Here is a 27,727-nt window from a genome sequence, read left to right as displayed (position 1 = left end):
ATGGGAATATTAGAACGCATGCAATCAACGAAAATACAGAGCTCTCGCGTTGCATGTAAAACATCAGGTTAGAGCAAATACGACACTGGCCGTATCTTATCGTCTGCATACAAAAATATTTGATTTAACGATGTCAAATGACTGGCAATCCCAGAGATTGGACGCACAACATGAAAAAAAAAACATGCGGTTATGAAAGATAAATTATATTCTTTGAGGTTAGACACGTCTCAAGTCCCAAGCAGGGCGATGGTTTGTACTTTTACATTTAAAACTATATCTATTCATTCTTGTAAGAAAAGTTCTACTTTCGCTACATTCACCAAATTCTAAAAGTTTACACTTGGAGACCGTATAATTATACATATATATATAAATATATATACATATATATATACATATATATATACATATATATATATATATATATATATATATATATATATATATATATATATATATATATATATATATATATATATATATATATATATATATATATATATATAGTCTCATGACCATACTTTATTTCCAACAAAAAATAAATTATAAATATCTCACTTGACAACGAATTCGTGTTTAAGATGAAAAAAAGTTTGTCGTTGCATTGTAAACGAAACTTACTGTGTTAAATTCTATGATTTTTCCCACATCCATCAAAATGGAATGCAAATAACGAAAGCAAACAAGATTACCTGCAGTTTGTATTTTCGCTTCATGTTGCCGCGAAGAAACAAAAGAGCGATGGCATCTCATGATCGCTGATTATTCCCTGAAGACGACACAACGATGCGTCTCTGCGCGATAGATGTCAGTGTTACCTCAACAAGCAAATTACCTTTGCATTCTTTTCAACTTCTTAATTCTTCGAGCAATACTTCCTGATTCGACTATGCCTAGCGTAATTTTCTCCAGACTTCGTATGATTTACTCTTAGGCGGTTTTCGCCGCTATTGTTATCTTAAAAGTAAAGAAAACATGGGAGCTAATATGCATGAAATGTCACGAACGTGGCTAAAACAAATTAGAGATGTTTTGCGCAGACACTCCAAAAATGACCAACTCGATGCGGTCTTGAAATCTCGGGTCGTGGTTTACGACAAAATTGATTTCGTTTCCTAATTAGATATTTTCCTAATGTAAATTACACACGGTATACGATATCTCATAAGTCTTTGTATATAAGTCAGTACTGTAGAACAGTCTTTATCAATATACGTAAAACGAGCGGCTTTCGGCCCTAAAATTGGGAAGTCGCTCAATGGTGTGGCTGTTTTGTTTACATTGATTGGCGTCGTTGGTCTCTAAACCGATGTCCGAAAAGATTCGTTCTTTGCTAGTTGAACTACATGTGATGGCTTACAGGTGAAGTTCTTTTATAAATCAAATAATTGTCTCATTTAGCCTCTATTATCTTAGTCATTTAAGAACCTAATCGGGTACTTGTTCTTACATTGTATACGAGGATAAACGTTTTTTGTTTTCATTTAAGATCTTATTCTTGTGATTGTAAATAAAGTGAACGCTCTTAGCATTCAACTTCAGCATCGCACAGTGTGTTTAGGTAACTGATAAGAGAGTGTGTTATGTGAAAGATGGCACGGCTTGCGTGGTTAGTTACGCAAGGCGCCTAAATGTGATTGCTTTTTTTTTTGTCATCATAGTTAGGATTGAAGAGTGAAGGTTATCTTGGAAAGTGATTTTTTTTTTTTTCAATTGGGGAATATACGATTGAAGGGGCCTTCTGCATCAGTGAGTCAAGCTGACTGTTGTGCATTGGTGAAAATTATAAGTTTTTTTTTTAGAATGATGAGATCTGTTCATTGGAGGTGGCGACGTAAGTTATGTTCTATGATGTTGTGATAAGGTTTACCTTTATTATATTTTTGTGTTATCTTCCATGAAGTGAACGTAGCTGTTAATAAGATCTCTGGTCAGTTCAGAGCAAGTTCGGGAAAGACGGCCAGTGGCTGGAGAAGTGAGAGAAAAAAAAAAGCTGTGATGAGGTCAATCCATCAAAGTGCAAGACGAGAAATGTGAAAAGAAGTTCAGATTGAAAAAAAAAATAGTTCAGTGAAAAAAAATTTCAGATTGAAAAAAAAATTCAGATTGAAAAGTTGTGAAAAAAAGTTCAGATTGAAAAAAAAAAGTTCAGAGTGATCGATGGCAGATATTATAGTATCAAGGAGATCCAAACGTGGTAGAAAATATCCCTTTTCTGTTATTATAACATCCAGTTATGAAATGGAACAAAAAAAAATCGCGAAAGTGTTAGAAAATTTTACAACGATGCATTGCTCCACAGACCCAGAAGAAAAGTGAAATAGTTTTAGAAAAGAATATGATTATTGTAACCCTGTACCTTTTAGGACATTTCCTCACCACTACAATCCATTTAGAGTCATTAATGAGTGTGTTACTTTTCTCATGTATGCTTATAGAGCGTGTCGTTCATGACTGTCCAAATATTTTGTTATCTCCTCCTTCCCTTAAAAAAAAACAAAATGACCAACACTCCCGCGATATTTTGTAAAAGGACGTGCATCCTTACAGATGATCAACTTTGAGGTTGTGTTCAGTGCATACGAATCTGAAGATGAAAGTGAGGTCCAAATATGCATAGAAACGATACAAAGGCTTAACTTGTACTTGAGACTACACTTATGTATTTTGTCAGTCTTAGCAACTTAGGATGAAATGTTGTACCTTTCGACCAAGTTCAAAGTAACTGTTTTTTCTATGTGCGACAAATGTTCAAAGATTGAAATAGTAAGTATTTCACACATTTATCATATCAGAGTTAATGAATCTATATCTATTTTTGTCTTCTGGCTCCCCCCACCCCCTTTCTCTCTCCTAGTGACACTGGACGGAAGATCTGTCTGTGTAGGCAAAGTGTACAAAACCCATTAATTTAATGAATAATATCATGTCAATGGTACAAAGACATCTTGTGTTATTAGTTACGCTCGAGGATGCTTAGAAACCCTTGCAGTAAGAAAGAAAGAAAGAAAGAAAGAGAAAGAAGGAAAAAGGCAAAGAAAACGAATCGTTGTCTTTGTGAATCATAGATCACTGCATGTAGCATACATTACTGTATTATTACTATGATAAGCCTCCCACGACATGAATTATTATTATGTAGATTGTTAAGGAGTCATGATTAAACGGCCACTTTCTTTCGTTCTTTTCTTTTTTTTTGATTTTCGACTCTTTCCTTTCGAAGACGTGTGAAGCCGCAGATAGCAAAGGGAAACTCGAAAAACTTAGAAAAAAAAACAGAAGAGGTTCCAAAAGCACACCTTTGCGCAGCTCCTGCCCCGAACTATTTGAGGTACTCGGCTCATTTGTTATATCTGTTGTTGTTTACATGTTGTGACTGTTGAATGATCATCGAATTTCCGTGCACCCTGTTGTATTCTTTAAGTTACCTCTTAGGGCTAAGGATCGGAGTGAATTTGACTGGTAAAACGTGCGCTTCATGTTCACTTCACTTCACCTCCTTCGTTTCGGTATTCCCGCTGTTCTTCGCTCTTGTTGTTATTATCGACACCATCTCCACTCATAGTTTTTCGAGAAACCGTTCATTCGTTTGTTCTCATTCAGCGACCGATTTACGTTAGATAAACGCATATACCTATAACATCAACATGAATAGTGATGACAATGATGTGAGCATAACGCAAACGAGAGCGCATGCGCATAAAAAAAAAAGCGTGAGTGTCTGTCTGTGTCTGTAATTAAGTCCGTAGCATAAATCTGTAAAAAGATGAATTTGAGTCATGAATTGCGCACAGGTTTCTTACCGTTGAACCTTTCACTCTTCCTTGTGCTGTTTCCTAGATCGATTATTGTGTCGAGAGTGAACCGTAATCTTACTATATAATACCGACTACACAATGTTAGAGGTTTAATATAAGGCATACACGGCTGGCTGCTTGGTCCCGATCGTCGTCGCTCCGTTCGACACCTTCCGCGATGAAGGAAGCCCTTTCTAAGTTGAACCAATAAAAAAAAAAAGAGAAAAAGTAGACTGATAACAGACTGATGTTTCCGTTTGTCAGGCTTGAGGCTATAGAGACGTTACATGAATGGAGTCCTAGTTAGAGATGTCCTCCCCTCAACAGGTGATGATGTTGATGATGATGATGATGATGATGATGATGAGTCTAGTGATTTTTTGGTGTCGACATGGCAGTGAAATTGAGGCAAAAAAAATAAAACGATTTAGGTTGCGAATGGCGTAATGAACTTCCTCTGTCTCTGTGTTTGGCCCTGTGATTGAATTCAAGTGTTTATTGCTCAAGTTGTAATTCAGCATTCGCCAGTGATTTTCGAGCAGGAGTTCTAGTTGAAGTTCAATTGGAAGTTTCACACAGATTCATTTGCAATAGAGTAAGACTTGTAGTCTATGACGGGAACTCAGGCGGCTTCAGACAGACCAGTACCTCAAAACGGTGTGGAAATCTGATGAAAACTGAAACTCCAGGAAATGGAATGATCACTCTAACCATCCTGGCTTTCCCCCCATCAGAAATACACATAATTTGAAGTGGTCACGTGTCCCGTCGTTAATTCAGTGATGAAAGTAGATTCTAGAGACAATGAACGATACCTCTGATGGATAACAATCTCGACCTATTCTGTGAACAAAGCAAATGAAAAACCGATTTCTTTATTCTTCCGAATTATGCTGTCTTCTAATGGGAATCCTTAATACAGGTATTTTGGTCATGTTGCATTTAACTCTTTCTCTGTCTCTCCTTTTTTGTCTATCCAAATGTCAGGGAGAACTTCACCAATACTCGGGGATGAAAGTACAAAACACCTGTCAAAACAAAACAAAATAATCATTTGAAGCCTCATTCCATAAGGCTGAGAAGGATTACGGCTTCAGCCAATCTCTACGCAGGGCGCCTCCCACTTCCCAAATCGAACATCAGACCCTCTCCCTCAGAACGAGTGTCTAAACCCTAATGCAATAGTTCTTAAATGTCTCGGATGTTCCTTGCAGCTTTCTCACTAACCACTCAAAGCCCAAGAAGGTTGTCTCTTTTTCTTTAAAGTTAACCTTGGCAAAGGTTGCAAATCACTAAACTGAACGGGAGGCGATTGCTTGAAGTCCTAATGTTTCTCTATGTTAGAATAAAAACTTGTTGCTTTGTCTCTGGCCTATTGTGCTATTTGTTTATTTTAATGCTGAAGAATGCTAGAACTCGCATAGTCTTGTAAAATAGCAAAAAATATAAATATATATATATATATTTAACCCACTCTGGAGGCATAGTCTATGCATATATTAGCCAACCACTGTGTAGTCAGCTGTTTTTTTCCGAATGAACCTCAATTGTAGCAGTAAATGAAGAATGAAAAAATCCATATGCTTTTTTATCTAAGTATTTGTTGAACCAATTGTGAGGATGTCTCAAGCCGTGTCAGATATCATGGACAATTAAGCAGGCTTGGTTAATCTTACTGAAAATTACCTGTTAACATAAACTATTCCTTCTGAAGGGTGTGTGTGCATGCGTGTGTGATGTCTCTGGAAGAGTCCATGCTTGCTAACACTGTTTTTCCTTCCTCACGAAAACTTGGCCAATGCTCAACTCTTGTTAAAAATTGGTTGTGTAGTTGTACTTACGATAAACATGCCCTGTAGCCCCTTCGGGTCATAAGTTATCTTTTTATTATAATCTTTGTTATATAAATGTTTCAGAAGTATGCCTGTGTGTTTAAACTTTAATTGCTACCGTTATTTGCAGCCCAGAGAATGGTCAGCGTATGATCAGGGTTAGGAATCACTGCCCCGAAGAAATCTCAGGTACCGGACACTTCTCTGGAGGTGACTGTACTTGAGATCAGCCAGCTAACGGAGCAGTCTTTCTTTTCCTATTTAGACTGACCAGTAATGAAGTTACTGTGTTCCTCCTTACTTTTCGTCTGAAAACATAGCAGACCTGTCATTTTAAAACAAGGCCTAAAAATGAACACTTCTCTATTTACTTTCAAATTTCGTCAATTCTACTTATCACCTCCATCAATTCCACATCTTTCTCGATAATCCTCCCAAGACGTCCGTGACTTGTCTTCTGCCTACCTACCCCCTACCCCATCTCCCCAACTCCACATCTATAAAACCACCCAAGAGAAGGACATCTCGATATCCAATTTCCTTTGGATTACTCAAAGAAATTTTCGGCTCCTAAAAGGGGCTCTCATATCATTTGTGATTTTCCTTCACATTTCCCCCCTCCCTCCCTTCAATCAGTTCCCCAAACTCTGAAACCTGCAGCCTTTAAAATGTCTTTCTCCAAGAACCAGTTGAATTAACGTGCAATATAGGTCTAAGCCACATGGTTGATCCTGCCACCCATTTGTCATAGGGCTGACGACTCCCTGAGGAGTACTCATGAGATAATCCTACTGCAGTGACTTGAACTGACGGTCCCGCTTTCCAGTAGGTACTCTCATCATCTAAATATTGATTTTCACACGTTCAAAACCACCCACGACAACTCCCTCCCCTGTCTCATCTTAGCCAATAGTAATAATATTGATGATAATAAATTTAACAAACCCGTTTTCCTTTTGGACTTAGGCAGACCAATGTTTTAACACTTAACTCAGGTTGATGCATTATAATCAAAATAAGTAGGATTTTAGTCATCTCTGTAGAGTGCCAAATGTCAGTGGTGGCCCACATTCTTAGTCTACTGCTTTAACTACAGGAGAAAGGTAACCAGAAAATGTTTAATACGGGATTTTTCCTGTGATTTTTTGTTTTGGTTCAGGAACAAGTCGAAAATGCGCTATATTTCTTTCATCCCGTTGTAAGTTACCTGATACGAGTTTAATGTGTTGATTTACGTGTTGACTGTGTCCTCTTCTGAACAAAACGTCCTCTGACTATCAGAAACATTCTACTGACAAGAAATCGTTACAGTTCACTAAGAATATGAGGTCGCCTCGATAGGGTTATGCCTTCTGCAAGTTTTTTGCTCAATCTCGAAAATATTGGAATGTCTCCTCGTCTGTTGTCACGGCAACCTCCCCCAACTTCCTTTGTCTTCAAGCTGACAACCCATCCGTCAAAGGAATACCGCCATGGGGCGTTTGTGTCCGCCACCTTTCCTTTCATCCGCATGATCACTCTCTTGTTCATCGGCATTACTGCTCAATATGGTTTAGTAAGTGTGTTATCCGCTCGTTTCCTTCAAGTTAGAAAACGGACCCAAAATAACCCAGAGGGATCCATCGATCCCTGATGCCACCTCCCTCTGCAAAAGCAATACAGTTTTTGGTCCTTTCTCATTAGACCTCATGTGTAAGGAGATCCTTTCTGTTTTTAAGCAAGCATAACCCATAGCCCAACTGCTTTTTGCCAACGGCCCTCCCTAACACCCATTTCGCCACAGATTCATATAACACGGGTTACATTCGTGAGTAGATGAAACGAACTGCGCATTTTAATCATATAAACTCAAAGCTCAGCCAGGGTAGAATATCCATGCAATTCATTAGAATATTGACTTTCGTTAACTTTTGTGCTGTATCTACAAATTCGTTCATGAACAGCCTCACCTGATTTTTTTCTGTCTCCGAGAGCCTTCGATATCGGGTACTTCCTGTTCCCGAGAGGACGTTTCGTCATTTTTCCAAAAAAAAGTTGTCCTCGTGACGCAGTTTTAGATTCTTCCCCTCAGTCTGATTTACTTTCACTGATGCTTTCTGGTGCGTTAGTGACGCCAGATCACAAGCCTTTCAAACAAGGATGTTTCCAAAAACTTGGTCTCAAAACTATCTCTGACGAGAATCTGCGCCATGCGCAGAGACTACATACAGGTTTTTTTGTGAAATCATTGGCCCAGGTTTGCTTTAAGTTTTGTCAAGCAATCCTACCTCATTATTGTACACAGCAAATGCTAAAAACTGGTTGTACTATTCATAGAGATATATCTATAAATATATATATTTAAATGTAAAAGATGTGTACACTATAATACGGTCTGATGAAGTACACAAGTAAACATAGAAGTGCCAGCCCTCGCTCACCTTAGTCTTTAATTTAGTCCAGCACAGAGTTGTTTAGAATACGTTCCTTCAAACAGTAGTTGGTATATAGATGGAATTAGCTTATTCGATTTTACATAGACATGTTTCTCAAACCAGTCTCTCTTACCTACGACGTGTCCGATCCCATCCACACAAAAACCATCATAGTTTGAAAACGTTTTTTTTTTATTCTCTCTCTTTGGCCTTTCGCAATTGAGATCAGCGATTTCATTGGCAGCTCCCGATTTTTACCTCAAGTTTTTTTCTTTTTTTTACTCTCTCGGTAAATTCAGTCTTTATTGGGGTCAACCTGATCTGAATTTTTTTCCATTCATGAAAAATTGTTGATCTAAAAAATTTTACGGAAATATTTTTCCATAATTCTTCCCCACAGTCATCCCACGTATTCATTTTTTTCCTATTTCATCAGTTCTCTCTCTCTCTCTCTCTCTCTCTCTCTCTCTCTCTCTCTCTCTCTCTCTCTCTCTCTCTCTCTCTCTCTCTCTCTCTCTCTCAATGTGTAGCAGTTTGTCCTTTTATCTATCCATCTACCATCTTAGGTTTTTCCAATCAGCCATCATTGTAATTATTATTGTAGTAAGAATTTTTGACTTGTGATCTGTTCTGTTACCTGTACATAGTGAGAAAACTGTTTGTTTGAATATTCTCTCCTCTGACCATTTTTATTATGATGAACATGTGTTTTGATTTTAAAAACCCTGGAATAGCAAGATTCGAACTGTTAATTTATTTCTTATTTTAGGGAGGGGGAATGTATACTATACGCACACACACACACACACACACACACACACACACACACACACACACACAAACACACAGTCACTGTGTCTCTTTGATAATTGCTCAGGAAGAGAAAAATTCTTATGCTTAGTACAGCAGTTCACATCAGCTTCAATGAATGACATTGAAAGAGTGAACTGCAGTACACAATGTACACAATGTTTAATGTAAGTATTACACTGCGTTTTAAAAGCCTGATGTGATATGCCATGTTACGTCCTCACGATGTTAAGAAGATGCTTTTCGAAGACTTTCTTTATCCCCTCTGATTGCGTCTCTTCATTGATGGCAAAAGAAAATGTTTGATATTGCTATTCCAGGCTGGTCATGTACACTCTTCAATGCTAATGTATTTGTATTATTCGTTGGTAAATATATGTCTAATAAAGGTGTTAATCTATGTCCTGTTTATTTCTGTCCTTTTACCTAATTCATTTCCCTAAAAATATTATTGGAATATCGAATTCGCAAAATTCGCTGTAAAACACTTGACTGCCGAAACCCTAAACGAAGCTCAAAAGATGAGTTTCAAAAACTTTTGAAATATCAAATACCAAGTCAAGTTGTTACGATTTGAGTGAACCAAAATTAAATTTTATACTGGTTTTATTTCACAGATTAATAAACCATTAATTTACAAACAAACAAAAAACTCGACTTTAGAAAATCAAATGCTTTGTATTTGTTCACTTTCCTCAAATAAAAACATCCGTTAGAGAAGCAACGCTGTTGAAACCCAAAATTGTTATCAACGTGTTGTGCGTATGAAAACTTGGACTCAGTTGTTCATATAAAAATGTGTCACTCCTGCCAATCACCCTTACTTACGCAAGGCAATTGAAATTTCAATGAAGACCAAGCCTTCGCCTTATCTCCTGTATACTTTGAGACTAAAAGTTATCAGCTGAACTGAAGTACTGTGCAAGATAAGATAGCATAAAATACGCCTCTCCCCACTTGAAAGAAACCCAAAGAAATACACGAAATCGGTCACAGAAGAAACGAAAAACAGTGAATAATCTTTGTGCATTAAAAGTACCAAAGGCCAACTCAGAGATAAAAAAAACTACAAACTTTTTCAAAGGAACGATAAACAAAGAACCTTCCCTGTCAACAAAAGCCTGGTGACTTGAACCCTTCTTTGCCTTTAGGCTCTTTACATGTACACAACCGTACTGCATTTCACCCATTAATGCTGATGGACGAGACTGACCTTAAGTTGAAAGTAATGGTGACTGCTTCTTTGACTGAAGAAAAAATTAGCAAAGCAAGCTTCACTTGTGAAATACCTAGAAATCCAAGCTAACCGCAATCACTATTCTAAAAATGGGCATTTTTAAAATGCTCGTTGCTTGAGATGGGAAATGGAAATGTCAAGTCAGTTTACGAATGTTAAAACTACAGAAAGTTAGAGTAAAGGCGGCCAGTCTGAACCAGCTGATAAGGCATCTTAACCATTCAAGGCCAGTGTATAAACAAACAAAAATGCAAACCGCGATAAAACAAAGTCGGTATCATATGTAACGATAACTTTTTAACTGAACAGAAAGAACTTTTTAAAATTTACAGTAAAACAAATAGTTGACAGTGACTAGAGAAATCGCGCGAATATTTTGATAACCAAACTGCCAGAAACATCTCAAGGTCGTCCGTAGCACATCAAGTTGAAACCTTCCGTTGATGGAACATGGCTGACATTTAGCCCACAGACGTTTTTGGCCGAGGTGACAGTGCACACTGAACGCCCCCTCATTAGGGATTTAAATTGAACAAACATCTCGCCAGGAGAATCTAATAAATATCTGTAGATTTGTTTACCCACTTGGAATCATTTCTTCAAATACCGTAAGGCCAAAAAAATGGTTAGTGGATGAAACGGTCGACGAAAAAGGCTGGTAATTTAACTGTAATAAACAGTAAAGGTAGTGAAAACTCTCTCGCTTGTTCGTACCCATTAACCATTTAAGATAAAATTTAAAAAGAGCCAAAAATATCACGATCCCTTTAGATTGAGACCCTCTCGGCGAAATGTTAGTTTTGCAAAAATTACATAATTTAGACCAAAGGCCAAGCGCTCGGATCTATGAGGTCACTCAGCGGTAACCGGAAACTGACAGTAAAAGGTTTGAAAAGTGTCACAAGAGGAAAATCTCGCAGTTGCACTGTGAATTAATTGTTAGGAGAGTGGAAAGTAAGATGAATGAAAGAGAATATGAAAGGAGGAACGGTAAAAGAAACGAAAGGGGTTGCAGCTAGGGGCCGAACGCAAGCTGCGGGGAGCCTCAAGTATTGCCTACAGCGCACCACATGAGGTGCACTGGCGGCACTAACCCCCTACGTGGATTTGCAAAAATTTTATGTCAGCCAAGTATCAGGGATCCCTCTGAAACCAGAATGGCGCTGAGGTTCGCCCCTCCCACCCTTATCACTCTGTCACCCTTGAAATTAGCTTATGAGAAACTGACATTACCAACACTACGAACGAAGCCGAGCTACTCTGTATGCGAGATGCCCTTAATTACTTTCGTATAACTGCAACAAGCGATATGAATCAAGATTCCTTTTAAACTCATTTTGTTCCTCTTTAGACTCGACCAAAATGCCACAAACTTGCAAACATGGGTGCCTTGAACCTTGGACTTGCTCTTATTCCTAGGTTTTCAAGTAACCTATATCAGAGCTGAGGTTTAATAGTGTTTTTCAGGGTGCCAAGACGTAACGTGTTGCGTGTTCCACAAGATCATACTCTGGACCTATGTTGTTAAATGCATGCGGCTCCTTTCATACAGATTTGGCATTCTAATCTACTTAAAAAGTCCCATGATCCCACTGTCCACTTCTAAGGGAATTTTCCACTTTACTGGTAAACTGTACAACTCCTGGCAACATTGTTGCTCAAGACATGTGATATTTCTAAATTGCCAAGTACCACTGCCTGGATATAGCAGTTTGTACAAATACTTGACATACATTTTGCTTTAGTTCTCTGCTTTCAGTGAAACAATAACAAGTACCAAGACTGAACCAGCAATGTTATCCCAAATATCACTCAGTCGAGATTGAATGATTAGAAGTTATCTAGCATCATGGCAACCAGGATCATTGACGCAGATATCATTCGAAGAACATACAACCAAGAACGAAAAGATGTCAGTACCTACGTCCCTCCTTCCTGATACTTGCCAACCTGAACAAATTCTCAAAATTTTCGCCCTTCCATTCCACCCGGATCGCTAACGTGAATCATGTGGTCTACATGGTGTCCGCCCTTACCTAATAAAAACCTACTGAAGTGCTTCATAAATTCTGTATATTTCATCCAGGAGTAGTTAAGCGCTCACATCACAATTAATGGCCAATCCCAATCCAAATCTTTCTAGATCTCAAGCTGACATAGAGTCAAATTATAAGTCATGAACATGGATTCTCAACGCTTAATCCTGACAGCCAGTACATTAAAAGTTGGCTAGTACATGTGGTGCGCTTTTAGTTCCAGTTAGTTACACCCAAGACATGCTTTAACAATAGATGGGAGTCATAACTTCAAACTAATTTTGGTATTGCTTAGAACTTGATTGTCTGAGGACATATGCTACCTCCATAACAGTCACCGAATTTGTCAGCACCGAGTGGTGGGTGATGGCGTTCCATCAAGCCTACACTAATTTTTTTAATTGTTCCCTTATGGCAGCGTTGAGACTACTGCTTATATAGTAGCATGAATTGATTTTTAAAAAAAATGTAGGCGATGCAATTCCTGTTGCATTTATTACCCCTAAAATGATAAAATAAAAAACTAAACTAGCAGAACTAAGAATCAATATTGGCTCAACTGCTTCATCCACTGGCCTTCAAGCAGATAACGCTGCAATTGTTCATAACATTTGATTCTATCCTAAATGTCCCTTCAAACCAAGCTTTGTTTTTGACATTAATTTACTCTATTAATGCTACCAAAAACTAGGTTTTGTTACACGAGGCTTTCCATACCAGTGAGAGACGATGGTATTAATGGTACAAGCTCAGATCATTTGTCTTAACATTATTTGATTATTATTAGCCCATATGGATGTAGGTGTCAACGTAATTCTCCTGTCAACATGACCTGAAGATGTCAAGTCCTTTTTTCCCGAAATATTTATTGTAATTTGAACTTGCTCCTTCATTGAAAAGCATCCCTGCTTGGCTATCTTCTATAAGCTTCATTTCACTATGGAACAAACTAAATTTTATTGTTCCGGCTTCTAAAGCCGTCACAGAGTAAAAGACTCCTAATGACATGTTGCCCAGTTTTTTTTTTGGGGGGAGGGGGAACGGGGGTGGAGTTTGTAGAACTAGAGAGATATAGATGCTTTGGAACTGTCCCCATGTAGGTCTAACTGTATGCTTTATTTTCAAGTGTGATCCTCAACACTCAGCTAAGCGCCTACGTCTAAATACAATACACTACTGAATATGACTAGTTATGATAACTTACCCACAGTAACGTATAATGCTTCAGAGAGAAACGTTCAAACCAAGTGTTGAATATCAAGAAAGAAGATAAAAGGGGGAAGCTTCTATGAAAATGATAAAAGGGCCAGCTTCTAAGAAAAAGATAAAAAGGGGAGGCTTCTATGAAAATTATAAAAGGGGGAAGCTTCTATGAAAATGATAAAAGGGGAAGCTTCTACGAAAATATGTTGTGTTAAAAATATTAATAAGTATAGAAATGGTGGAATAAAATGCCATTTAACCCATAACCGTCTTCGTATAAAGTTAAAAGATTACGGAGTGCGTGGGAAGTATCAAGGTTATTTAGGTTAGAAAATCAAATTACCTCAGAAGTTAAGCTACCTAGCCTTTAAGGAGAGTAGTTTGCCTTTCTTTCTTTCCTTACTGTAAATGTCCAAGTGCATGGGCTTTTTAATACTGTTTAATGCAGGAGGTTAGGAGTTGGAGGCCACTTTTTAAAATTAAGGAGTCAAATCTCCTTAGTACTCTTAAGACGACAATTCGTAGATTGTAAACCCCTGCAGTCGACCTCCCCTTACCTTTCAGCCAAGTGTAGAATTGAATATAGAATTTAGGCCAAAGGCCAATCGCTAGGCCCTATGAGGTCATTCCGCGCTGAAACGGAAATTGACAGTACAAAAGGTTTGAAAGGTGTAACAGGAGGAAATCCTAGCAGTTGCACTATGAATCAACTGTTAGGAGAGGGTGGAATGATGAAAGATTGAGTAGATATTACAAATGGAAGTACAGTAAAAGGAATAAAAGGGGTTGCAGCCAAGGGCCGAAGGGACGATGCAAGGCTGCAAATTAGATAATTTTAAGTAATGCGTACAGTGCACCACGTGAGGAGCACTGACGGCACCAACTCTCTACGGAGAAAACATTTGGATAAGCCTAAAAATCCACGGACTAATATTAAACTTATTAGCACATGCAGCACAACAGTAGCTACAACACTATCAGAAAATGAATTTTGGTGGCAAAAGATAATGACGAAGATTGACAGTGAAAGATCAAGGCACAAAGCATTTAATGACACTTCAGCCAATATTCCTCTTAATACTAGAGGCACCGGTAGGTATAAAATACTCAAGTACCAGAAAAAATTTTTTATTCCTCATTTTTTACTTATAATACTGTTGATTCAGTTTGCCTTCAAGCACTTCAGTGAATCACCGATTCCTGAGCTCACTGCAGATTCATATTTACTGCCGTGGTCAACTCCTGACGAAACCAAAGCTGCGCGAGTTCTCAGTTATTGTTTTGAGTTTGCACGTCGACTCCATATGAGCATCAACCAATGACAGGAAGTAATAACTTAGGCTAAGAAGATTCTCTACTCAAACTATATCTTAGGAATGGAACAGAATATATAATTTAGGCCCAAAGGCCAAGCGCTGGGACCTATGAGTTCAATTCAGCGCTGAAAGGAAAATTAAAGAGTAAAAGGTTACAAAGGTGTAACAGGAAAGAATATGAACGGAGGTAAAATAAAAGTAATGAAAGGGGTTGCAGCTAGGGGTCGAAAGGACGCTGCAGAGAACCGTAAGTAATGCCTACAGTGCACAGTGCGCGAGGTGCACTGACGGTAAACTACTGTATATCTACTTAGGGACTCCAAGATTACGCAAAAAAGGTTTAAAGTGAATTTACACGAGCTCCACTACAGAATCGTTTCAACAGATTTCAGCTCAAGCTAGATTTTTATCCTTCCTTACCGACATCCCTCCCCCGTTGTTGCATACTTCGCTCGTTCCTTATTTTCGTCAATTCTCGTGACGCAGCTGGCCCTATGATTAACCAATGCATACCTTAAGTTGCAAATAAAGCAGAGAATTGAACGGCTAAACTACATGCCTATACGTACTGTCTAAGCGCCCTTTAATTATCGCATATGAGAACATTTCCCCTTCACATTTATTTTACAGTTCGCCAGCTTTGTTTTCATGTTCTGCAAAGCATTCATCATTTACCCAAGCTTAACATTTTCTCAAATAGATTCAAAGACAACGTGATCAGCCAACACTTATCTCTAAGCCTCTAAGCGGTATTATTTACTGTAAGGCTAAAAAATAGACAATAATAATTTCCTCAGAAAAAGGGCCTGCGTAATTATTTTATTAATAAAATTCAGATCACAGTTACACGATTCCTGGTATGGACGTTTACAAACAATTCTCCAACATTTCTCCTTTATGGCACAATGGCTGGGTAGCTCTCAGTACTACCAACTCGATAAACGTGCATTCCAGGTATAATCAAGGTGAGGCAGCATGTTCCCCATCTAGTGCCTCAAAAACTCTATCTGTGATATCATTCATTACGTTTAGTTCTGGCGAGTTAAAATTCAGCAGAAAAACGTAGGCAGACCGTGCCGTTTCCTTGAACTCCTCCAGGGAAGGCTGAAACTGCATGGCAGCGTAGAGAATGATCACCAACATCTGGAAAAACAAGGCAATGGTCTTTATTCCGTAAGTTACGCAGAGCAGTGTTTAGGCCTAGTACGCGATGAAAGAAAAATATCCGGTAAAATCTAGCAAAAAACAATGATGGGCAAGGATCGCGAATTCGTTGTAAGTCTAGCTCATGTCTGGCCCAAGATGCGTACAAAGTTTGAACTGATAAAGTACAAGTTCAAATATTAGCCATTCCAGAGTGAATTTCCTTATTTCATTCTTAACTAACAAGAGACCAATTTCACCTTTTATATATATGGACACTTGGTGAAAAGCGAGCGCATTTAACCACGTCTGGCATCCCCAAATTTTATCATCATTTAGTTGAAATGCACCACTAAGTCAATTCTGGCAAACCTTAAAAGGCTGCGAAAACTTGAAGACTTAAGTTTGTAGATGAAAAAAGAGCAGCTAATGGCCCTGAACAGCCTCAGTTAGGACATTCAGAGAATTCGGACCAAGAACGTCAGTTTTCCTTCTAAAAAATAAAAAAATAAAAAATTACCAACTTTCGTCATCCTGATAAGATTTAAAATGCGAAACACAGGAAACCATCTAGATAACTGTCGCACGTCCCGTCGGAAATCAAGTCACTAATCTGAAAGGTTGCATCAAAGCAGTCAATTTTTTTTCGTTATTTTTTTACCTTTGCATTCCCCGTCATTGGTTGAAGTTTTATTTATGACACTCGTATTTGCCAAATACAGTTGAGATTCACTCAAAAAAACGCAAACTTTAGACATATACGGATACACTGGGTGCGTAAACCTACAAGCAAAAATAACCTGGTTTCGAATGATGAGAGGTCCAAGAAAATTTCCAACAGAGTCAGACGAAAGGGTGCTACTTTGGCTTGTTATCTACGCGTCACCTACTCCGAGGTGCTAGTACTAAACACCGTATGGTAAATGTAAAGTAGACAGCCGCAGAAGATATCGTTTATTGATATAATTTGTCGACCACAATACAGAAATGGGTGTATATGATACTTTGATCACCACGGGGCTAGTACTAAACACGGCGTCCCACGGCGCTTCCGCCATGTTTAGTACTAGCACCTCGGAGTAGGTGACGCCTAGATAAGTCAAAGTAGCGCCGACAGAAAGTCTGGAAAAAAAAATTCACTGGTGCTTGGCGTTTACTACACAATGAACATAAAAGTATTCACAGGTTACAAGTATAAAGAAGAAAAAGCTGAATCCATACTTTACTTCAAAAATTATGTACTTCGAATTTTAGTACACAGCATGGCAAGCTCAGTTCTGGCAGACCGGAAGTGTCGTTACTTAACCTTAACTTCGTCATTTATAAACATACTGTATCAAAGGGGGTATTCATAGAATTATTTTCATTCGTAGCGTGAACTCGCTTCAAGTGAACTTTATGCTCACGTGTGGAGTATGATGGGGCTTGCCGGGGGTGGGGGGTGACCGATGAAGAATGCGAGAGAAATCAATGAAAATTAAAATTAGCCCAAAATTTGTGTATAATAAAAAATGTACCATGGAACCTAAAACATGGATAACTATGGTACTGCTTAAGGCCCCTACACACGATCAATTTTTTCGTCAATTATTTTGATATCAATTACTTGACGAAAAAACTGATCGTGTGTAGGGGCCTTTAAAGTCTGAGGAAAACACGTTATTCTCAGGTTGATAAGAATAGCAGGACTCGCTCCAGAAGAAAATGGAAAAGGTGTCCCCACTGACGTTGCAATAAATTTCAATTTCGAGTACGATAAATTCCAGCCCTAAAAAAATCAAAATACACCAGCAATACACATTCTGACTTACGACTTATATTGACAGCGCGATACTTCTTGCGCTATGCATTGCTGGTATTCGTCTTCGATAACCTTAACAAATTACATAACTTGATAACTTGTAGACTCAGGATCCGTATTAAGAGTGTGCCAAGTAATAATCCACTGTATGAACGCATGAATGAATATGGGAGTGTTTTGTAACTGTTCTTTTAACTACCACTTAATGCAAGGACAACTTACCTTGGCCACTATGGGAATGGCAAGCTGGAGGTTTCTGGCAAAGCCAAACGAATCCATGAAATCTGTGACTATGACCTTGGCTAAGGGTCCATAGTTATTCAGGTAATACTCCAGCCCTTTGCTACGGGAAAAAGGAAATGAACAGAATTAACAAAACTTGTTTACTGTCACGGAAAAATAAACATTCATGCACACACGCATAAACACGCATACATACAGAAAAACTGGCATATTTGTGAGTATTTTTATATATATAAATCAGAGAATGTAAATCTATAAGTCCTCTTTGGGCTGACAATTCAACTTAACAAAAAACCTAAAGGAATTTTTGCCAGATGGTAATAACATTTGATAACGATTGTGATCTCTTCAACACACCACCTCTTTAAGTCTTAAACAACAAAACTTTCATTAACCAAACTAAAAAAAAGGAAACGTTGACTAATACTCAGATTCAAAACACCACCTCACCTCGAGTTGGTTCTAATATCCTGACCGGCGTTAAGGAGTTCTTTGATGAGACTTGGTTTCACATATCTGTAGGTAGGATCTTGATTTCTTCCATCTATAGGTTCTGTGACTTGTCTGCCGTACACCTGGCACAAGTTGAGACAGGATATTACAAACCCCGCTATGACTGCCAACTTCATATCCCTAGAAAAATATGACATCACTCAGGTAAACACATTACGCAACAGTACTAAGCCTACGTACACTCGCATAAGGGGTTACGTCTATCTAATGAAACCAAGGCATGCAAATTTAATATTTCTGTGTAACATTTTAGTACACTAGTGTTGGTTGTATAGATTCCGTTAATCAAAACAGGCTCTGGCTCCCGTCACACCTTGCCATTATTAGTGATCGGCATAAGGCAAAAATGGGGTTATTCTAAAATATCCAACTACCTCAACGAAAATCAGAACTTGCAAGACCCTGAAATTTTACACACAATTTTATGTACATACATACATAATCACAGTGTGTGTGTAATTGTTAAGCTAACTCGTAGAGTGGGGAACAAAACTTATATTATTAGAGTCCTCTACAACAAGGAAGATTACGAAAGAAAACGGCTGAACCACACGAAGTTAAAGAAAACTAAAGTCATGGGGAACCATAACAAACTCAGCTGGGCCGCACAACTGACAACAAGTTTCAAGTGTTTAATGACATCGAGTTTCATAACCAGCATTGTGAGAGGATACCACTTTCACGATAAATAAGCAGCATGACAGTAGAGATTTAAAAAAGTACTTGTAGATGTGAGCCCATTCTTGTCTAATAAACACTATGATATAGAATTTAGAAAGTTGCTTAGCTACACTTCATTCACGATAAGAAAGCAAGTCGAACTTATAGTTATGAACAAAAAAGTTAAGTATCATTCGTATTTTACAAAAACAAAATTTTATTAATGGCTAGGTACTCTAAGACTCATTTCTTATCCTTTTAGTTTTTTTTTTGACGTTTCAATATTCTCTTGTGCTTGGGGCAATGGTTATTTTCCAGTTTAGTTGCTGTTGGAGCTTTTCACTAAGACCATGTTCTAATCTTTACACTTTTTCTTAAGCTTAGTCTTGTTTCAGAGTAACCACATGTGTAGCTTTCATGTTTTATTCTCGATCTGAGTCTGCAATAAACTATGAAGCATGATGGAGAGCAGAGATTGTAAAAAGATTCAACACTAGTCAAGACCAATTTAATGATCAATATAAGCTAGGACAGGCTCCAGTAGGTACGTGAAAGTTGTCCGTCAAATCTGGTTCAGAACCTTCCTGCGTTAGCTAATGAACACTTCATTTCTCGTTAACCTGCATTGTACATTACTTATAAGAAAAGACTGTGATTATACAATCATGGAATCATTATTTGCCAACATGAAATGTAAGTCCCATTTTTTTCTCTAGCACATCTTCACATATATCTGAGAGCTCACTGTCAACCTAATGAGGGAAAAAAAGCCATGCACAGCACACTCACTATGACCTGAAGAATATAATCCTTCAATCTGTAACGTAACTTAAGTAACAGTTTAGCCAATTTTGAGTGCATCACCGCCAGTGGTCAAGTTCATGGTTTCACAGGAATCCAGTTTTCCACCAACCAATATTCAATTCTTAACCATCAAATTATAATTACCTGCAGTCATGGAAAACCATGAGGTAGCCCTAATGATGTAGTTTCACCAGCCCTTTAGCTTTAAATACCATGCATATATGCACAAGACCATAAAAATATCCAGGCTAGTGGCAGCAAAGCAACCCGCCCTCCTCTGCCAGGTAGATCCAGCGTCCTAGGTTAGGCTAGGCCAGGTTAAGTGAGGTTGATTGATTGATTATGAAATTTAGGTCTTAAGTGAGGTTAGAATACATCTATATATTATAAGACGCTAAGTCAGGTTTGGCTTGGGGGCAGGATCCATCAAGGTGAAGCTACTCTCTGAAAGGATAGACCTGGTGCCTCAGTTTAGGTACGGATGCAACCGTTACAAAAGTAACCTTTACCTCGGGTCCTACTTAAGGAAGCAAGTCGAACATCACTTATTATAAAAATAGAGTTAAGTCTCATTTGTACCTTACAAAACTAAATTTGTATTAAAGCTAGTTACTGTAAGACTCATATTTCTTATACTATTAACTTTTTAGCATGTTTCAATATTCTCGTATGCTAGGGGCAAATTCTAGTTTAGTTGCTTTAGGAGCTTTTCACAAAGACCCAAGTTCTGATCTGTTCACTTTTTCTTAAGCTTAGCCTAGTTTCAGAGTAGCCACATGTGTAGCTTTCATGTTTTATTCTCGACCTGAGTCTGCAGTAAACTATGAAGGAGAGCAGATTGTACACAATTTCAACTGTAGTTGTTAAGACCAATTTGATGATCAAGATAGGTACCTGCAGGTTATCTGTCAAATCTGCTTCAGAACCTTCCTGCGTTAGCTAATAAACATCTCATTTTTCGTTAACCTGCATTATACATTACTTATAAGACTGATTATACAATCATATAATCATTTTTTGCCAACATGAAATTTAAGTCCCCTTTTTTTTTCTATAGTACATCTTCACATAAATTATATTTGAGAGCTCATTTTTACCTGGGAGAAAAAAAGGCCATGCACAGCATAACCACAGTGACCTGAAAAATATACTCCTTCAATCTGTGGCATAACTTAAGTAATGGTTTAGCCAATTATAAGTGCATCACCTCCAGTGGTTAAATTCATGGTTTTACAGGGATCCAGTTTTCCACCAACCGATATTCAATTCTCAAACGTCAAATTATAATTACCTGCAGTCATGGAAAACCATGAGGTAGCCCTAAGGATGAAGTGTCACCAGCCCCTTAGTTTTAAATACCATGCATATAAGCACAAGAACATGAAAAAAAACCAGGCTAGTGGCAGCAAAGCAATCTGCCCCCTCTGCCCAGGTAGATCCAGCGTCCCTGGTTAGGCTTGGCTAGGTTAAGTAAGGTTAGAATACATCTATACTTTATAAGATGCTAAGTCAGGTTTGGCTTGGGGGCAGGATCCATCAAGGTGAAGCCACTCTCTGAAAGGGTAGACTTGGTACCTTAGTTTATGTGAGGATGCAACCTTACAAAAGTAACCTTTACCTCAGGTCCCATAAAAATAAAGTTAAGTATCATTTGTACCTTACAAACTAAATTTTTATTAATGCTGGTTACTGTAAGACTCATATTTCTTATGCTTTTACTTTTTTAGCATGTTTCAACACTCTCCTATGGTTAGGGCAATGCTTACTTTCTAGTTAATTGCTGTAGAAGCTTTTCAATAAGACCATGTTCTGATCTCTTCATTTTTTCTTAAGCTTAACCTTGTTTCAGAGTAGCCACAAGTGTAGCTTTCATGTTTTAGTCTCGATGTGAGTCTGCAGTAAACTACGAAGGAGAGCACAGATTGTAAAACAGATTCAAATTTAGTTAAGACCAATTTAATGATCAAGATAGGCTGGGATAGGCTCAAATAGGTACCTGCAGATTGTCCCTCATATCTACTTGAGAACCTTCCTGCATTAGCTAATAAACATCTCAATTTTCGTTAACCTGCATTATACATCATTTATAAGAAAAGACTGATTATACAATCATGGAATCATTATTTGCCAACATACCAACATGAAATGTAAGCCCTATTTTTTTTTCTCTAGCACATCTTCACATACATATATCTGAGAGCTCACTGTCGACCAGACGAGGGAAAAACGGCCATACACAGCATAATCACAATGACCTGAAGGTATACTCCATCAATATGTGGCATAACTGAGGTACTGTAATGGTTTACCCCATTATAAGCGCATACCCCCCACAGTCAAATTCATGGTTTCACAGGGATCCAGTTTTCCACCAACCAATATCCAGTTCTCAAACATCAAACTATAACTGCAGTCAGGGAAAACCATGAGGTAGCCCTAATGATGAAGTCATCAGCCCTTTAGTTTTAAATACTGTATCATGCATATAAGCACAAGACCATAAAAAAACTGGTAGCTAGGGGTAACCAAGCAACCCATCCCCCTTGCCAGATAGATCCAGCATCCTAGGTTAGGCTAGGCTCAGGAAGGTTAGAATGCATCCCTATAAATAAGATGCTAAGTTAGGTTAGGCTTGGGGACAGGATCCATCAAGGTGAAGCCACACTCTGAAAGGGTAACCTGGTGCCTTAGTTTAGGTGAGGTTGCATCCTTCACAAAAGTAACCTTCACCTCAGGTCCTACTTAAAAGGCACTTTGTTAACAATAAGGAAGGAAGTCGAACTTCAGTTATTATATAAAAAAGTTAAGTATTCATATTTAACAAAACCAAATTTTTAATAATGGCTAGTTACTCTAAACACTCATATTTCTTATACTTTTATATTTTTAGTATGTTTCAGTATTCTCTTAGGCTTAGGGCGATGCTTATTTTCTAGTTTAGTTGTGTTGGAGCCTTTCACTAAGACCATGTTTTCACTAAGACCGTGTACTGATCTGTTCAATTTTTTTAAGCTTAGCCTTGCTTCAGAGTAGCCACATGTGTAGCTTCCATGTTTTCTTCTCGATCTGAGTCTGCAGTAAACTATGAAGGGGAGCAGAGATTGTACACAGATTCAACTGTAGTTGTTAAGACCAATTTAATGATCAAGATAGGCTGGGATAGGCTCAAATAGGTACCTGCAGGTTGTCCATCAAATCTGCTTCTGAACCTTCCTGCGTTGGCTAATAAACATCTCGTTTTTCGTTAACATGCATTATACATTACTTATAAAAAAAAGACTGATTATACAATCATGGAATCATCTTTTGCCAACATCAAGCTAGCATCAATGCCTTTGTGTGGCAATTTTTACATAAAATGCAAGTGCCACTTTTTTCTCTAGCATGTCTTCACATATGTCTGAGAGCTCATTGTAGACCTAACGTGGGGAAAAAAAAGGCCATGCACAACATAATAACAATGTCCTGAAGAATATACTCCTTCAATCTGTGACATAAGTTAGGTAATGATTTTGCCAATTATAAGCGCACAACCGGCCACGGTCAAATTCATGGATTCATAGGGATCCAGTTTTCCACCAACTGGTATTCAGTTCTCAAACAAACCATAATTAACTGTAGTCAGAGAAAACCACGAGGAAGCCGTAATGATGAGTCACCAGCCCTATAGTTTAAAATATCATGCATATAAGCACAAGACCATAAAAAAAATCCTGGCTAGGGTCAGCAGAGCAACCCGTCCCCCTCTGCCCAGGTAGATCCGGCGTCCTAGGTTAGGCTAGGCTAGGCTAGGTTAAGTAAGGTTAGAATGCATCCCTACATTTTATAAGTGGCTAAGTCAGGTTAGGTTTGGGGGCAGGATCCATCAAGATGAAGCTACTCTCTGAAAGGGTAGACTTGGTACCATAGTTTAGGCGAGGATGCAACCTTACAAAAGTAACCCTTACCTCAGTTCCTACTTAAAAGGCACTCCTTAAATATGGCACGGTTTACAAAATGCAAGCTAGAGGTACAATTTTTACATCCTACGAATATCCCTGCAGTCAAATAAAAGTTATCGCTGTTACTAGGTGCGGTAATAACAATAGGTAATTTGTGGAAGTTTGTAAAATGATTCTAACTATATAAATCGCACCAAAACTACCTATCAAGCCCTCACCACAACGGTCAATAACGTTTGGACTGCACCAACAAAACAAAACTGCATAAAAACATATATAACTTGTCAGCATATATCAGTTCACGGTTTTAGCAAAAAATTAATGAGCCATATATTTACCCATCCTCCTTCCAGTGAAGCACAGACTTTTAACCCCCATTGGAACAGAGTAAGTCACCCCCATTGGACCTACAGAGTAAGTCATGTTGGGATGCATCCCTGTACTGTATTTCACAATAATTAACGACGCTCTAGCCTAGGTCTAAGGCCAGAAGTATACAGCAGGCGCCTCATCTCGGTCAAGTAGGCCTTGATACCTAGTTGTTCTTGCCACATCTTTGAGTTTTATATTAGGTTGTATGTCACTAACCTACGAGCACGGTGTAGCCGGAAATTATTCCCCCCGACTTAAAATTTCCCCCGGGAAAATTAGCCTAGGATTGATTTCCCCCGGGAGTAACAGCCCAGGCTGTTTTTCCCCGCTGGGAATTTTGGACCTAGGATATTTTTCCCCCCCTAGGCCATTTCTCACCCCTACATGTATCCACCTTTCCGGCGTGTTTAGTACAAGCCAGTTGGGGATTTCCGTATAAACAAACAAATGACTGTAAATAACAAAGATAATGACCCCCAAGAGGTAGTTTAATCGTGATGATAATTACCCTGTGTGGTAGGCTGTTGTTGCTACACGTCGCCGCCATAGTGTCGGGGAATCTTGGCCCGGAGGCGGGGAATATCCTGGGACGAAATTCCTGCAAATATATCCTGGGCCATATTTCCCCAGGGGAAATTTCAGACAGGGGGGGAGATACACTGTTACAACGGGTCGTATCTTTACAGGAGCTTATCTTACGATTCGAGAGTTCTAGCCTTTCCTGTTAGTGCAAAACCGAGGATTCTTACTCGGCTTCCCCCAATACTTGCTAGCTATAAAAGCAGAGGAAACAAAAACACATGCACAAACAATCATATTAAGAAATGCGGGATACGCCAAGATAATATCTGAATATACAAGGGTTATGTGATTGGGGAGATTATCAGATTTCCCCCAACGAATATGGGTTCAAAATGACAGAAAACGAACTGTGATTCGCTCTTGTTTCTAAACAATCCTCATATACAATCAACACCTGAAGGATTGTGGTTAAGTTTTCGTCACCTGTTTACAAATTTGTATTCAGCCTCAAAAGCTTAAGTGAGTAACTTACCTGAGCATAGTTTTAATTTCGATTCTACAAGATCCACAAAGGAAGAACTTTCAGGGTCCGTCCGATATCCTCCACGAGAAGTATTACTTTGAAGTTGAACACGATTAATGTCAGCTGAAACTAACAAACACTGACATGTATATGTATTTTTTGCGTAGTAGCATCAGCATTTCCCCATTTTCCTTAACACTCGCACTTACAAGCAACACACTGCAACTGAATAGTTTTATTTTGTTAAAAATCCAAAAGCAATGACAGGAAAACGACGACAGTTACTTTTTTTTTTTAAATGTGCCAGTTTTCTACAATAGATGGCGTCACCATGAAATAGCACGGTGGATACGCAAAGAGCAAGTGCAACTGCAACGGTCATTGACACCAGAATTGTTACGACATAGACATATTTGAGTAAAAGTGGAACGTGTATTTTTGGATGCACAACTTTATGGCCCGTAAAACCGTAGGTTTGGTAACGAGGTTTAAACAAAAAGAAAGAAGAGTTGGATTACCTCTACTTACAGCTGATCGGGGTCGGTACGCAAACAGGCGGGAAGGTGGTGAGGGTAGGGTATGGGTTATGAAATTGAGTAAAAAAATGGCTTAAAAAAAACTAATCTCTGACTGTCAAGCAGTTCGTGACTGTTCAAGCGCTTTAGTTTATGTCTGTGCATATATATGTATACACCATCACACAGCACAGAAAATAAGTGTCTCGTTATTGGAGACTGGGATATACATGCCATCAGTTTTGGTGACCCAAATTATCCGTCGCCGATTGATCTTGATACATCGACTGTACTTTTGTCCTCGCGATATAAACAAAATCTCATCCTTCGCTGATAATTCTTGCCTTGCCCCTCTAGCAGCAGAACAAAGACAAAACAGACCTCGTCAAGCGGTTTTGAGGTTGCTTTCAGAGAGAGAATAAGGATCTCTGTTTCTTGGTGAAAACGAAAGGTCCGGTTTTGGGGGTCCCTTGCCTTTCTTGTATAGTTTTCAAAATCATTATCACTTCCTTATTAGAATTTTGTTTCCCTCCGAAAAACAGCTGCTGACTAAAGAAATGCTATACTATTTTAGTTTCCGTTTAATCCATTAAATCAACCTGATTTCCTTTTACAAATTTCTGGACTTTTGTACCTGGTGGAAAAGTCAAGTAAATATTAAGTGATGAAATATTTGATCTAGACAGTATTAGGAGTATGTCGATTGACTATGTGGCTTGTACATGAAAACTTTCATTTACATATAAGCACATAAACTGCATATGCGTTGTACTTGTGCATAAATACAACTATGTAAAATTCGTTGCAGAATAATCAGACCCTACTGCGAGAATCATGTTTTTTATTCAATCTCTTCAATACGTATTAGTGTTTTACAAAATATCATGTTTGTTAATGCAGATTTTTTACAATGAATATATTTTGATTTGTTCCATTATTTAATACAAAGGCCGTTGGACGGCGAACCAAACGCCTTTTAGAGAATGGAAAGCTGTAAGTCAGGGGAAAGGAGAACCAAAATGAAAAAAAAAAAAATCCAAAATATGGCGTGAAGGAAAGAAACTGTTAATAAACCACGTAGCTCAAAGGTTGATAACATGAAATGATAAAAACCTACGGAAACCTACTACAGCCCTTAAGCACAAAAAATTATAACGCATAAACATTGGGAAGAGGGCCGTGTGTTTTTAAAATAGTTACTGGGACAGCGACCAGGCCAAGGTCTAGACCTTGGTACAGGTTGCATCTATCGTCGTCTGGTATTTTCAGAAAATGCGGTAGTAGAGCTGACACCTTTATTTATTCATCTATTTATTTGCATATTTATCTTAGTTTCTTTGTTCAGTAAATCATACTCATACAAAGATGCGGAAGTGGAATGTTGGGAACACGAGCACAGTCATATAATTACCAAACTTTTTGTAACTGGAGTAACTTTTCTTTCTTGGCAATTTTAGGCGACTATCATCGCAGTTTTCTTATCAATACTTTCTCAGATTTAGCCATTTAGCACTTTCGCCTTGTTAAGACTTCCATGGCAGTTGTTATTCCTTTTGATTTTGACGACCTCTTTCTTTTGAGATTTTTCGGACCAACTTACATACACACACACACACACACATATATCTATATATATATATATATATATATATATATATATATATATATATATATATATATATGTGTGTGTGTGTGTGTGTGTGTGTGTGTGTGTGGGATAACCCTTCCAATATCTTATCACTTTTCTTATTTTCAGAAATAAAGTTATGAAGGGAAAGACAACAATTGCATCATATACATACACACATACATACAAATATATGTGTGTGTGTGTGCTTATTTATGGCAGCAATGGATTGAATTACCTTAGTTTCATTTGTTCTAGTTCTCTGAACTGTAGTCTTTCATCGTTAGATAATGTACATAAAAAGTTATTCGCCGCAGGTATGAAGGTGAGTGGCCCTATGTGTCAAGTGGTGGTCGCTGCCGTAGAAGATTTATAAGAAGAAAGCTCAGCCTTGATTCGTCAGTTAGAGGGTTAA

General features: G+C 38.2%; 1 protein-coding gene across 4 annotated transcripts in view; it reads right to left on the bottom strand.

The window, feature by feature from the left end:
• The window catches only part of LOC136854078 (uncharacterized), a 28,363-nt gene extending 2,301 nt beyond the window's left edge, over positions 1 to 26,062 (bottom strand). The window contains exons 1-4 of one of the 4 annotated variants that reach the window (XM_067130216.1): positions 25,180 to 26,062; positions 18,286 to 18,468; positions 17,815 to 17,935; positions 15,433 to 15,791 (exon numbers count right to left, since the gene is read on the bottom strand). In XM_067130216.1, coding sequence (XP_066986317.1) covers positions 15,609 to 15,791; positions 17,815 to 17,935; positions 18,286 to 18,468; positions 25,180 to 25,187 — 495 coding nt within the window. In that variant the 5' untranslated portion in view covers positions 25,188 to 26,062 and the 3' untranslated portion in view covers positions 15,433 to 15,608. Of the gene's footprint in view, positions 1 to 15,432; positions 15,792 to 17,814; positions 17,936 to 18,285; positions 18,469 to 19,956; positions 20,001 to 25,179 lie in introns of those variants that run through there. The other 3 variants (XM_067130214.1, XM_067130217.1, XM_067130215.1) reach the window with 3 other exon arrangements.
• Positions 26,063 to 27,727: the final 1,665 nt, after the last annotated feature.

The sequence above is a fragment of the Macrobrachium rosenbergii genome, chromosome 28, assembly GCF_040412425.1.
Source record: "Macrobrachium rosenbergii isolate ZJJX-2024 chromosome 28, ASM4041242v1, whole genome shotgun sequence".
Taxonomy (NCBI): Eukaryota; Metazoa; Arthropoda; class Malacostraca; order Decapoda; family Palaemonidae; genus Macrobrachium; species Macrobrachium rosenbergii.
This window is presented reverse-complemented; position numbering and strand designations above follow the sequence as displayed.